General features: G+C 37.4%; 2 protein-coding genes across 3 annotated transcripts; both read left to right on the top strand.

Annotated features, from left to right (window-relative positions):
- Positions 1 to 4,515: 4,515 nt before the first annotated feature.
- On the top strand, positions 4,516 to 6,125 carry LOC137955420 (pathogenesis-related thaumatin-like protein 3.5). The gene is made up of 3 exons (XM_068802354.1): positions 4,516 to 4,584; positions 5,174 to 5,846; positions 5,952 to 6,125. The coding sequence occupies exons 1-3, from the start codon at positions 4,527 to 4,529 to the stop codon at positions 6,082 to 6,084; spliced, it is 864 nt and encodes a 287-aa protein (XP_068658455.1). The 5' UTR covers positions 4,516 to 4,526; the 3' UTR covers positions 6,085 to 6,125.
- A 2,149-nt stretch (positions 6,126 to 8,274) lies between these two features.
- Positions 8,275 to 12,308, top strand: LOC137955480 (ubiquitin-fold modifier 1-like). Of its 2 annotated transcripts, none has more exons than XM_068802436.1 (4): positions 8,275 to 8,506; positions 8,612 to 8,709; positions 8,925 to 8,957; positions 11,994 to 12,308. In XM_068802436.1, exons 1-4 carry the CDS (start codon positions 8,439 to 8,441, stop codon positions 12,071 to 12,073), a joined length of 279 nt encoding a protein of 92 aa, XP_068658537.1. In that variant the 5' UTR covers positions 8,275 to 8,438; the 3' UTR covers positions 12,074 to 12,308. The 2 variants fall into 2 exon arrangements, with proteins under 2 accessions (XP_068658537.1, XP_068658536.1); XM_068802435.1 differs by having other exon boundaries at positions 8,337 to 8,506; positions 8,618 to 8,709.
- Positions 12,309 to 13,461: the final 1,153 nt, after the last annotated feature.

Below are 13,461 nucleotides of genomic sequence, written 5' to 3'. Positions count from 1 at the left end.
TTTTCAACTAAGGGCACTAAGGAGGCCATAGTAAATTTATGGTGAGATTCAAAAATTACAAAATAAGTTAGACAATATTTGGAGTAAAAAAGATTAATATTGGTGCGTTATAATCCATTATTGAAATTCAATTTTGAACCTCCCCTATCATTATTTTTTAAAAATTTATCCATAATTTTATATATAATTTATTTGACATATATTTCATATAGAGTATTAAATGTAGGTTAAGCTCGAACTCAGCTAGAGCTCAAACTCGAACTCGGTTAAAATTATTAGGCTCGAGTTCAATTACAATTTTAGGTTCGAGGTTAGGGTTGATCGAGCTCGAGTTCAAAATATTTAAATCAAGCTTGGCTTGAACAAGGTTCAAACTTAACTGGATTCGATGCTACCCTTATGCCAATTTTAAATAGAGGTCATTCCCAATTTTATGTAAAATGTATGTATAATTTTATATACAATTTATTTGACATGTATTTTTTGAAAAGTTTTAAATGTATGTTGGAGCACGAACTCGAGACTTGTATTTTTTGAAAAATTTTTAAATAAATACTGAAGCTCGAGCTCGGCTCGAACTCGGTTAAAATTATTAAGCTCGAGCTCTATAACAATTTTAGGTTCGATCCTAGGCTCGGCTAGAGCTCGATTTATTTAAATCAAACTCAACTCGAATACAAGCAAGTTCGGGCTCTGACTCATTCGATGCTACCCCTACTCTCAAGGACCATGAGAATCAAAATAGGTCTCTCTGCCTGTCTCATTATACAAAATGTAACTTCGCTTTACAATGTCATAATCTCAAAGATAGTGGTGAATTGCACATGGCAACATGGGAAAAAAAAAGCTTTTCACTTGCTCAAGTCTTTGATGGTTTCCTCACCTTTGAGCTTCATTTGGCTGGTTAGATCAAACGGGTTATGGCTAAGTATCAAAGGCTCTCCCATCATTCACTAGTAATACAAGGGGATATGTGAGTCAACTTAAAGTAAAAACTAAAGTCGAAGGTATTTATTAACCGGAAGAGACCACAAGACTTACTCCAAAATTGATTAGAGTTAAAAGTTCCAATTAAACAAGAGAAATTGAACTGAAAACAACATTGTAAGTCCAGGTCAACATCCAAGGTTAAGTCAGGAACACATTAACATCACCGTAATTAATCAAGCACCATAATTAATCAAGCACATGGATCACACTTTTAAGCTTCCCAATCAAGATGGTCGGGATTAACTTTGTATAAGTAATCCCTAGACTAAGGCAACAAGTAAAATATGACACAATCTAGGAGTGTCATTTAGCATGATTATAAGACCATATGTCACATGTCTATTAGGTGTAGACTTCGTTTTACCACATATCTCACCATACAAGTAGCAAGAACCAAACAAGTGTGGTATCGTTAGTCAATTATTGTTCTTAGATGTGCCACACTGAATTTAAAGGATATTCGTCACCCTGAGTGTCACCCCGGGGTCGTCTCAAAATCAATCAGAATGGGAAACGGCGCGTCAGAATTTTGGAAGACTAACCACGCCACAGGCTACGATACCGTAAACAGGAAGAAAAACCCATTCTTGACATGACTCCTCTCTCTCTCTCACGCGAGCTAAACTTCCAACTATTTCTGTGGTACGTCTGTTCTCTGCGGGTTGCCTTCCTCTACTTTGTTTGTGATTGTTTTGTTTGAGTTGTGGTGGAAACCAGAATTTTTTTTTTTTTTTTTTCTGTTTAGACTCTGTTTCTCTGGTGCGTTTCGTTTTCGTCTTTTCGTTTTACTTTCTTTTGTAGATTCTTGTTTTGTACAGCACTTTTCAGTTTTTATTACTTATTAATGGCTGAATTGGTATAGATATTGCGTTAGTAATGGTGATTGTTTTTCATTCGTTTTTGGTTGTGCATGAGACAGAACACGCGATGAATATCCTTGAAATTTCTGAAATTTTCTTATCAGTCAAAAGCAGGATTAACGCATAGCTGTAAAACTGAAGGGAAACAGTTATTTGTTCATTTCATGATTTGGTTTCACTTCTGAAAAGTATTTCGTCAGATTTTAGATTATGTTGAAGCTGTAAGGATCATTGATTGGCTGTGGCTTCATTTGAGTAATTTCTCAGGCCTGGGGCTTGAATAATGCCATTGAAACGAATAGCAGGTCCGCTGAATGACTGCTGTAAATATTCAACTTGTGAAGTCTGCTGTGCCACTGTTTTTTTTCTTCTCTGAGTTGAATGTATAACTTGTTCATGACTACTTGATGTTTGTAATGGTTCCGAGTGAAATTTGTTCTTGATAACTGATGACTGTGCCTGAACCAGATCAAATAAGACATTTGGAGTGAAAGAAATTATAGAAATTTAACAGACTGATAACGCTCTTATACAACAGTAATTATAGTTCCTGCCTTTTTGCTTCCTGGAGTAGTAGTACTGTTATTTTTTCTCAGTGATCAAAAGAAAATTTTATATGCTTTCTCTGTGTATACGACGACTTGAATTAACATCCTGACTTGTCCCTAACCCACTTCCATGACAGAAGAAGGAGATATCCTACTCAAATGGAAGGTTCTTCCCAGAGCTCCTCAGCAGCCAAGCAGGAATATGCCAAATTTGTGGAGAAGGTGGGGAAGACGATTTACATAGACAATCTCTCACTAAAGGTTACAAAAGCAGTGCTACGTGCTGCCTTTGGACAGTTTGGAACCGTTGTGGGTGTCCAGTTTATCCCAAACTACTCTGGAAGGAACATCCCACAGTGTGCCTTGGTGGAGATGGAAACCGAGAAGGAAGCTAAGTCCATAATTCAAGGCCTGCAAGAAGTACCTTTTATGATTGGTGGGATGCCGAGGCCTGTGAGAGTCGAAGCAGCTGAAGCTGAGATGTTTGTGGATCGTCCCGCTCCACCAGGGAGAAAGATAGAATGCCACTGGGTGGATCCTAGCGACCCCAATTTTGAGAACGGAAGGATTTACAGACGCATTATCAGGAGGCATGCCCGTGAAGCTGAAATACTAATGCAGGTACCATTAACATCCTTCAGCCCAGCTAGGTTTTGGTAGATTTGAGAACTAAATATCTTAAATTAGCTGCAGCTACAACTAGAGAAAGAGGAGAAGCTTCAAAAGCTGCAAAACGAGATTTTGAGATCGAACTTCAAGAAGCTTAAAACAGTGGACAGCGTTGTGCATGATGGATCCTTGTATAAGTTGGAGCGTCGGTATCGTACGAAAGCCGGAGGATCACTAAGGCTACGCATCTCGCATGACAGAAATTGATCAGATTCGTTTCATCCTCATCACGGTCATAGGTAACAAGCAAAAATCAAACCAGAAGCGTACTGGCATTTTGGAATTTTATACACGTATTTTGATGGTTCTCTGGCATTTCTCCCCTATTATGGAAGTACACCAACACCCACACAAGGCTTTAAGCCTTGAAGGATCACTAAGGCTACGCTTCGTTCACCCCTGGATTACAAACAGGATATGTGTGTGAGTTGAAGCCCTGTTTGTGATCCTTGGATTCTTTGTGTATTGTGTTTTGCTCTTATTATTAAAAGTATGCTGAGGACATAGAAAAAAGGCAGAGACTGGATTCTGGCTTCTGTTGTTTGTTTCAGCTGTTCAATAGAGAAGCAGCAGATCCAACTCCCACTGGACCTCTTTTTGATTGAGAGAGTGCAGTTTTTCTCTAGGAACTGGAGTGGAACAAAACCGGATGAGCCCACGGGCGGAGGCCTTTTTGAGGATTCCTACGTCGACAGGTTGACAGAGGCACAATATGAGAGTGTGGCGGAGAAAAAGAATCAAAAGCTTCAGAATAAGAAGAATTATCAGCTGATATCACTTTCTATTTGTCTTCATTACTTCTGGGCTTTTGACGAGCCTTTCAATCCCGTGTTCCAGACGTCAACTCCATCTATAAAATGATCAATCATTTAAGTGTTTTTGTCTTCAGGCGTTTAAGCACAGTGACGATCACTAGTTGTGATAACACGAGGATTTTGTAGACAAAAATGATAATAATATCCAACGAATTCACACTGGATTATTTTCTTATTTTTTTAGTTCCGTGAATCCCTGTACTGAAGAAAAGAGATTGAAATTCCAGAAGAGATTAAAAATTCCCTTTCCGCAGAAAGAAGCAAACGCTGCAGATAGTAGAGACTACAAAATACGAGCCAAAAGTTGCCCAAGTATATTTCCCTTTTCAATAGTTAAAACTGATTCAAAGAACAGTTCAGGAGAGAGAGGAGAGAGAGGAGAAAGAGAGGAAAAAAGCAGATTGGAACTTACGGGAAACGGCTGAGAAAGGAATCAAGCAATGAGACAAGTAAGGTAGCCTCAAATCCTTAACTTTATGGACGGCTCTTCATGGACTCGCAATGCACGTATTCCACTTCTTCTCCCCTTTTAAGCTCTCCACTCCCTAAACCATCACAAAAGACATCCTCATCTATATCTATTGTTTGTGCTTGTTTTTCTTCTCTCTTTTCGCTTTCGGGCGTATAAGGGAAGAAATTAAGACATGGATCAACGTCACAGTGTTCTCACCATAGCCTTGTTCGTGATTCTTATTTTCTCAGGTAATTTTATCCTTCTCTCTTCTGTAAAAAAGAAGTTTTGGGTTTCCGTAAGATGAATTGTCTTCTCCTTCCGTTCTCCGTTCCTTATTTCTGATTGGAGTTTTCTGTTACCTTCTGTTAGTGAATGAGAAAGAACCTCAAAGAAGATTGCGAAACGCTTTAATTAGCTCTGAGATAAAATGGGTCGTTACAGTTTGTATCTTTCTTCTTCTACCCGAATTTTTTCGTTCCAGACAAGAAGAAAGACTAATCAGAGAGATTGATCAGTCAGGTCACTTAACGGCGGGAAGAATGGGATCACAGAGAATAATACAGAGGGGGGAGGGGTAAGAATCGTAGTGAATTTATAGAACTATCAAGAATAATCAACAGAAATAAATTAATTTGAGTTTAAATTTAAAGAAAAATTATAATTTGTTGATAAAAATTACACATAAATTAGGATTCTTTGATTTTCTTTTATTATAAAAATTTCAAAGTTTATCTCACCGGAATGATTTTCCCGGCGAAATAAAAGCCCATGCTCAATCGACAGGGAAGAAGCTTCCGGTCGAAGAATAACAGATTGTTTTCATCATTGTGGGCCCAGGGTTGAAAATGTTGGAAGCAGCCAGAGTTTTCACGTTAATCAACAACTGCAAAGACACAATCTGGCCAGCCATCACTCCCGGCGAGAAGTTCGGCGGCGGAGGCTTCCCCCTGAAACCGGGTCAGTCCATCGTCCTCACGGCCCCGGTCGCCTGGTCGGGTCGGATTTGGGGCCGAACCGGCTGCAACTTCGACAATGCCGGGAATGGCAAATGCCAGACCGGCAGGTGTGGAGACTCCCTCAACTGCACCGCCTCCGGCGAACCCCCCGCGACGCTAGCCGAGTTCTCCCTCGCCACCCTCTCCCCCCTCGACTTCTACGACGTCAGCCTCGTCGACGGTTTCAACCTGCCGTTAGTCGTAACGCCCGTCAACGGCAAAGGTAACTGCTCGGCCGCCGGCTGCGACGGGGACCTAAGGACGAACTGCCCGGCGGAGCTCGCCGTCAAGGCGAACGGAAAAGTCGTCGCGTGCAGGAGCGCGTGTGACGTTTTTAACAAGGATGAGTACTGCTGCAGGGGACTCTACGGCAATGCAGCCACCTGCCAACCCACGAAATACTCGAAGTTGTTCAAGGAAGCCTGTCCCACGTCTTACAGTTACGCATACGATGACCCAACCAGTATTTTCACCTGCTCCAGCTCGGATTATATCCTTACGTTCTGCTCCAACAGGTAAGAACTCAACGAAGCCAATCGTCATTCTCTGATAGTTTAATTCTTCGTTCGAGTTGGAAGAAGAAGAGATCTTTCTGATGCCTGCAGAGGGGTTTAATGTAGGAAGCAATCGGTGTGCTCGTACCATGACAAGAAGCTCGTATGCAGTGGTTCCGTTGCCTCCAAATCAGTAATGTTGGGACGGATGGCGCTGCTCTTTGTTTCCACTGCAACAATTTTATGGGTAGGAATGTAGAGAATCTGCTGTATTCTTCTTCAATTCTTCTTTTTCTCTGCTCTGGGGATTTATTGCCCATTCTTTGATTTTGTTACCATTTGAAAGGAAATCATCTTCAATAAAGATAATACAATCGTTTGCCCTAGTCTCATTAAGTCAACAGCCAAAAGCCATGACCATGACCATGACCATGACCAAAGCCAAAAGCCTCATTAAGTCACCCACATAATTTTAATAAATGAAAGAGAAGTGGCTTAGAACTAAAAATAAGTATTTTTTTAATTTTATTATTTCCTTATTTAATTTTAAGAAAATAATTTATCTTTATAGAGTAATTATTTTAAACATATTAATTAATATAATTAATATTTATGTATTGATGCTTTATATTTAGCTTAATTTGATGATATTTTTTTATTTTTTTGCTAATAAATATTTTATTAATTTCCTTGCCAGCTTTTTGAGTTGTATTTGACTACTGGGTATTGTGTACATCTTCATTTTGGATGTTTTCACTCTATATGCCTGAGTTTTTATATTACTAGATAATTTATATTAATACTATTATGATTTTCTATATTCTCTTTTTTTTAAATAAAAAAATCTACCAAATTGTTATCCATTTTCTAGGTTACCCACAGGTATTGGGAGATAGTTAATTAAATGCATCTTATTCATTAGGGATGAAAATGGGGGAACAAATGTGGATTGGGTAGCCAGGTTGGGAAAGAAATTATTTTTTACTCATTTTGATCTTTATTCTTTAGAGTCCAAATAACAAGTATTTCAATATTGGGAATCACATGTACAAATAAAAAAATAAACTTGTTCAATATGGCAACATAAGACAAGAGGACTATCAAATTAACCATAATAGAATTAAAATATGTTGAATATCATGAGAGAAACTAACATCTACTTATTAGGCCTTGTTAGTGCCCGTGGTTGAAAATTTATATTCAGAAAAAGCTATAAATGTTTTTCTTAGGATACATGGAAAATTAGTACCTTACTAGAAAATTACATGAAATTTTTTAAAATTTTCCAAGGAAAATTAAATAGACATGTTAGTGTTTTTTTCAAGGAAATAATATAAAAGTTCATAATTAATCCCACACATTACCATACTTATTCGATAATTTTTTAATAAAATAAAATATCAAATACAAAATTTAAAAACTTTTTTCATCTAAAGACAAATAGTTCATATTAAATCAACTATCGTACTCTACATAATTGTCCCACGTTCGAGCTGCTAAATTATTAATAAAATGGTTAGTTAATTCAATTTATTAAATTCTCTTTCTTCTCCTAATTGTAGCTTGGTTCATTAGTTCCTCCTAATCATCTTCATCCTCTTCTTGTTCTTATCCAAATGTTATATCATTCCCAATAGCTTTTATTGGATCCTCTCCGATAATCCCTGTATAAAATTGTGAATGATACAACATGTAATGACAATTTTCACTTGAGTCTTACATAGTTATGGAAACACTCGACCAAAAATTGCAAACCATTGATTCCACATACCAAAAGTCATCTCAATTGTGTTTCTTAACGATGAATGTCGATGGTTGAATAACTCTTGTTACAATATGAAGGATATGATTTTTATAATATTCATTTAAATAATATCTAGTTGAACAGTGCCAAAAAACCAAGAAATTTAGGATACCTGACGTCTACCAATACTATATGAAACAACAATAATGATTAATATGAATAAAGGTAACATGTACAAAATTAATTAAATAAAATAAACATATTACCTCTAGGGAGAACAAACCCATTCAGTGCATCTAATGCGAACATCAGATGTTGATCCCTCTCACCCAGCTACTACGAAAGTAAACTCCATATTGAAGCTGAATCTTCTAAGTCATGCCCCCATGCATCTATTTATAGTTGAAGCCTTATAATTACAATATCAATAATACCTTAAAGGCTACACCTCTTAAAAAATATATATAAAATAACATACACCAATTTGTATAATTACAAAGTCATGTTATATCTTATTGGAAAATTGTCTTATTTACTATAATATCACCCTATTTAAGCGGGTGTATTTTAAAATTAATAATATTTAATTTTATTTATTGATAAAATTAAAAATAAATAAAAAGAAGGGAGTGGAATAGGAAAACTATAAATAACATTAAAATTAACGTACACAATGCCTCGGTTCGAGTGCAGCCTTCCAAACCTGCCCGGTCCAGACGTCTAGGAGGGTTCTCATTGTAAGAATAGCTCGATCTGTAACGCGTGACTGCCCCGACTTCCACTCCCTGACCGCTCTTTGGCCGTTCTCCCTGGAAATTAAGACCTCAGTTTCAGACAGGAAGAGAGGGAGAGAGAGAGATTCACTTCTAATGGCGGGAGGTGGGAAGGTTTCTTTCAAAGTGATTCTCACTTCCGATCCCAAACTTCCATTCAAAGTGTAATTATCTATGAAATTCGAACTCTCTTCTAGGGTTTCTCTCTCTGGCTTATTCATTTTACGATTATTTTTTTAACTTTTATCTGATTCATTGATGCCTTCTAGTTTTAGTGTTCCGGAAGGCGCTCCTTTCACAGCAGTTCTAAAATTTGCTGCCGAGGAATTCAAAGTCCCTCCGCAAACCAGCGCCATCATCACCAATGGTATAAACCATACATATATGACCAAGGATTTTCAAAATATAAAACTATTGTCCTTTCGTATTTTTTGAGTAGCATGCTTTGTAAATATGATTTTATGACGATGATGATTGAGGACAAGGATTTTATGGTCTAGTTTTAGCCTTATCTGTCTAATGTTTTTTTATCGCTCCTTTTTTAAGCTGCAATGCTAAGACAAGGTTTTGTTTTGTGTGTAGATGGTGTAGGCATCAATCCGCAGCAGAGTGCAGGTATTTTTTATTTTATTTTACTCTATCAAACTTCGTGTTAAGTTTATTTTGGGAATTTTAACAAAATGTCAATTTTAGGAAATACTGTTGAAATTTCAACTGAACGTAAAACAATGTTTATTTATTTGTTATTTTGTTTTTCTAGATGTTTTAGTTTTCTAGATGAGGATCCCTGATGGCTCATTTAGATTTACACTGGAAACCAATATTGGCAAGTGGACTCTGTCAATGACCACCTTTTAAAACCTTAATTACATTTCCAGCTCTACAAGTTTGTGGATCCTAACAAAGAACTACATAGATCCGTTCAAATAACAAAGTGCAAATCCTTGTGATTTTTTTAAGGTTTGCTTTTGAACATTGTTAGTTTGTTCTGGTGATTTGTTGGTTGATCAATTTCTTGTGTATTGCATGAGTATTCAGGTGAAAAATTTGCACGAGTATTCAAGTAGAACAAGGATTTCATCTTACCATTGAAGTTGGTATGCTTGTGACGATGGTTGACCACTTTTAATCAGGATTTTTTAAAACAGTAGGCTCTGCTGTCATTTAATTGTTACATTTTCAAAATATCATGAAAAAGAAAAATTGAAACCCTGCAATTAGATATGTGCAATTTGGATCAGCTAAGTTTCTAATTCCAAAGAAGGAACTCCTTCTTTGTTGCTCCCTTTTTTTTTAATGAAACCATCATCATTCAGAAAAAAAAGAATTTAAAGAAGGATCTAGATGATAGGCAGAATATACATCTTTGGCTCCTTTGAGCACAACTATAAGGTGTCATATCTATTTTTATGAAATCTAAATCAACAATCAAAATGGCTGTTTCCGTTGGTGTACGTATTATTGTTTGTACTTAATTAGGTATACATTATTGTTTACACTTTAATTCATTACATCTTTTTTAACACCTATACTCATTAGATTCTTTTTGAAAATGTTCATTAGGCTTGTCCTTTGTTTTTTTTTTTTTTTTTTTTCTACATTGAGAATCTTAGTGAACAAGGGGCAAGATAGTTTTTTGTGGTGAAAAGTCATTAAGGTTTCTATTTAAAAAAAGGTATGGATTTTTTACTTGAAACTTTATGGGTTTGAGCTGCTATGGCACTATTTTGAGCAAATGAAGACAATGTATGAAGAAAATCATATTTTACATTTGTTCAATAGGCTTGGGGTGAAATGGAGAAAGCAGATTAATGGCTGCCCATCTTCTGCATCTTTCTGTCTCTTGATTAATCAATCTATTTATGGGGTTTTAATAGCTCCTGCAGCCTCCAACAAGGTGACCCCTTCATGAGGCAAGTTCTTGCTTCTATTTCGTCTTTTGCCTATAAAAAGAATCTGGCTTTGTTAGCCCCATCTTCTTCATTTTGGTAGGAATGTCAAGCCTCAAATTTGTATGCAACAAGGTTTCTTTTTGTGATGAACATCTTGACCAAATCAGCAGTGTCAAAACACTTCTCCCTATTTATGAGCTCATCTAGAAGCAGCACTTGAATTGGTCTAAAGCCTTGTTGCTTGATGCCAATCTGCATGAGACTTTAATTGATGCCATGGCCACCACTCTTGCATGTCACTCGAACTCTCCCATCATTTTGGTGTCCCTCTCTCTTGTTGCTGCCACCCCAAGTCTCTTTGGAATTCTATTCTTGAGAGGTTTGTGGTTTGGTGAGGGAATTCTCTCTCTTGTCGGATGGACAATTCTTATGAGATTGTTTAGGAATTTAATTTAGTTCCTAACCTTGGATAGATTTTAGTGGTTTGGTAGTAAAAGAATGAAGCTTTGACATAAAAAATACAGTGAACATAGGCCAAAGAAATATAGGCCTTCAAAGAGAGAAACAATTTTTGGGGAACTTAACTGCTCCTCGAGGACGTCCATTCCACTATTTTAGATGATTTTTAGTTAAACTTTGACTAGGAAACTATCCTCTATCTCTCTATCAAACTAGGAAACCACCTTATCTACACTAGGATAATAATGGTTTTTAGATCTTTTCCTCCAACTAGGATACAGAGACCACTTGGATTAGGAAAATAGAATCCCTCTTGGATGCCAATTTCCTTGTTCAGATTTTCCTATCTTTCAAATGGCAAAAAGCCGTCCATAATCCTGATCACAATAAAATGACCATATTACCATCATTTAATCTAAAATGCTAGTGTTTTCCCAGCTACATCAAAATTACCCCATTATCCCTAGTGTCTAACAAAGCCACGTTTGCAGAGCTCTTACATTTCTACCTCTATCTCCTATCATTGCATTGTGGCTGAGAAAAGATTCCTTGGGTGGGGAACCATGAATTGCTTTTATTAGAATGAGTGGTGCCTTCCCAAGTGGAGTGAAGTGGTCTTGTAATTTGTAAATTAAATCATGGACCCTCTGTCTCTGTTGAAATGGCTCTCAAGATATAGGTTTGCAGATTTGGTTTATAGAGGAAGCTAATTGTAACAAATTATAAGCTGGATTACATCCTTCTTCTTAATAATAAGGAGATCCCCTGATTTGATTGTATTTTTCTAGTTCTTCTTAATAATACTTGCATCAAGATGACCATCTTTGCTCCCTCCAAGTTCGATATGCTGTCATGTCTCAAGATTGTGGAAATCTATTTGTAAGCTTATTATTCATATTGCAAATGGATAGCTATGAGGCATCGGCTTGGTATTTGGAAGAGGCTTGCTCACACTTTCCCCATAATTTTAGCATTCCTAGGAACCCACACATTTAAGCCCAAAGATCTGTCTTCCTTGATGAAAATTCTAGATGTTGGAATCTCAACTAGAGATGTGCACTGATGGATTCTCAGGCACTGGTATAAGTAAGTTCCTCGCTCTCCTTGACAGTGCCTAAATCAAAGGCATTAATGACAGTTTCTGGTTTGCTGGAGGAGCTCTTTTGGATCATATATTAGTCTTATTCCATATGCTCATTTGCTTGGGTTGCACCTCGCTGTAGGTATTCAGCAGTGATCACTTAGAGCATTTCAATTACTCCAAGGTTCACCCATTCACTAATTTAAGTTGCATGTGCAGGAAATGTCTTCCTTAAGCATGGTTCGGAATTACGCCTGATCCCCCGGGATAGAGTTGGAGCTTCAGTATTGTACATGTAGATAAGCTCTGTTCCCTTTCGGTAAAGGGGCTTTCTTCTGATAGTTAAACTTTTACCGAGTATTTGATGAATTGTGTATCTTACATATTACATATATTGTGGTATGGACGATGAACCTTTATGCCACATTTATGTCAACCTTTTACTGTCTACAGAAGAATTGCTGTGATGTCTGATGTCTGATGTTGACATTTTATCGCCTGCTCCGTAAATAAAGAAAAGTTGATATTCAGTTATATTTGATTCTTGGCTGATATCTAATGTTACTTACTTTCTACTACTACTTTTGGGGGCAGAAACGTCAGTATAACTTGTTGAGTATGTGGTGGTGCTCCATTTTCTGGTGAATCTGATCAGGATATTCAGATCTATCTTAAACAAAACCCTTGCTTAGTTGCTGTTTACTCCATGATAGTTATTTGTGATTAAATCTTAAGGCTAAGAGACTGGTTTTACTCATCCGAGTCAACTCGTAACTTGGCCTCATTGACTCAGATTCAAGAAGATATTAGGGTCAATCTTGACCCTTTTATACGAGTCCCAATCCGACTCCGATTTATACGATTCTAATTTAATTCCCAATTTGAGTCAGTAAACCAATTTTGGAGTTGTATCACGCTAAATTGCTTTTGCTTTCAAAGTAGCATTTCCAGTGACGCTTATCCATGTCATTACTGATGAGGGCCACTTTTAATTCCTCTCGTTTTAATTTTTTTCATTCAATTTTCCAAAACTTTCGTCTGTCGGATCTTCAATGTCAAGGGGCCCACGATTTGATACATGTGGGCATTGTAACCCAATAATTTTAGGAGACGGATTCGTTCGCACAAGACCGTGGATTCTGCTGTCACCCGCATACTGTTAAAGTTTCCTTCTGTCTTATCAAAATGTTCTCGTGGTCCCACGTTGTGGGCCCACTGTGGGCTGACATCTCTACCGGTCCACTTTGTGAGAGGAACGTGATGTGCGTGTGAGATGCCCCTTGACCGACCGCTGGTTCTCTCGCCAAACCTTCTTCGTTAATAAAGCGACATATTCCATTAACAAGCCCTTGACTTTAATTAACAACTAATTCGTTAAGCTTAGTGAAGTCAACCGCCAATCGCAAAGAATCCATCTTCAGCATAATAAATCTCTTTCTTCAGAAAACACAGTCACGTCGCTCAGGTCAGACTCTCTCGAACCAGGAAAAAGGATGGTCTAGATCGTGTTGAGCACGTCTTGGTGAACCCATGAGAACATCTTTCTGGAATTGCTAGAAGATCCACAGCCACGTTCTTCGCTTTATTTTTTATAATCAACACTTCTTCCCCACGACGTCCGGCAAAGGGAGCGGCTGGGAAGGAGCACATTCAGCCGGAACTTTGGAAGGAAGATTCAACGGCTCTT

The sequence above is a fragment of the Aristolochia californica genome, unplaced genomic scaffold (genome assembly GCF_029961685.1).
Source record: "Aristolochia californica isolate CCGP_79_NKW_82.1479 unplaced genomic scaffold, dmAriCali1.0.hap1 SCAF_2, whole genome shotgun sequence".
NCBI classification, from domain to species: domain Eukaryota; kingdom Viridiplantae; phylum Streptophyta; class Magnoliopsida; order Piperales; family Aristolochiaceae; genus Aristolochia; species Aristolochia californica.
Note: the sequence above shows the minus strand (reverse complement) of the source record. Positions and strands in the feature narration are given on the sequence as shown.

What these genes read in the sequence shown, in the direction of transcription:
- LOC137955420 (XM_068802354.1), top strand. Translation starts at nt 4,527, where the DNA reads ATGGATCAACGTCACAGTGTTCTCACCATAGCCTTGTTCGTGATTCTT. An exon ending in CGTGATTCTTATTTTCTCAG is followed by an intron (nt 4,585 to 5,173) that starts GTAATTTTATCC and finishes TTGTGGGCCCAG; the next exon opens with GGTTGAAAATGTTGGAAGCA. An exon ending in CTTACGTTCTGCTCCAACAG is followed by an intron (nt 5,847 to 5,951) that starts GTAAGAACTCAA and finishes GGTTTAATGTAG; the next exon opens with GAAGCAATCGGTGTGCTCGT.
- LOC137955480 (XM_068802436.1), top strand. Translation starts at nt 8,439, where the DNA reads ATGGCGGGAGGTGGGAAGGTTTCTTTCAAAGTGATTCTCACTTCCGAT. An exon ending in CAGCGCCATCATCACCAATG is followed by an intron (nt 8,710 to 8,924) that starts GTATAAACCATA and finishes TTTTGTGTGTAG; the next exon opens with ATGGTGTAGGCATCAATCCG. An exon ending in CAATCCGCAGCAGAGTGCAG is followed by an intron (nt 8,958 to 11,993) that starts GTATTTTTTATT and finishes TTGCATGTGCAG; the next exon opens with GAAATGTCTTCCTTAAGCAT.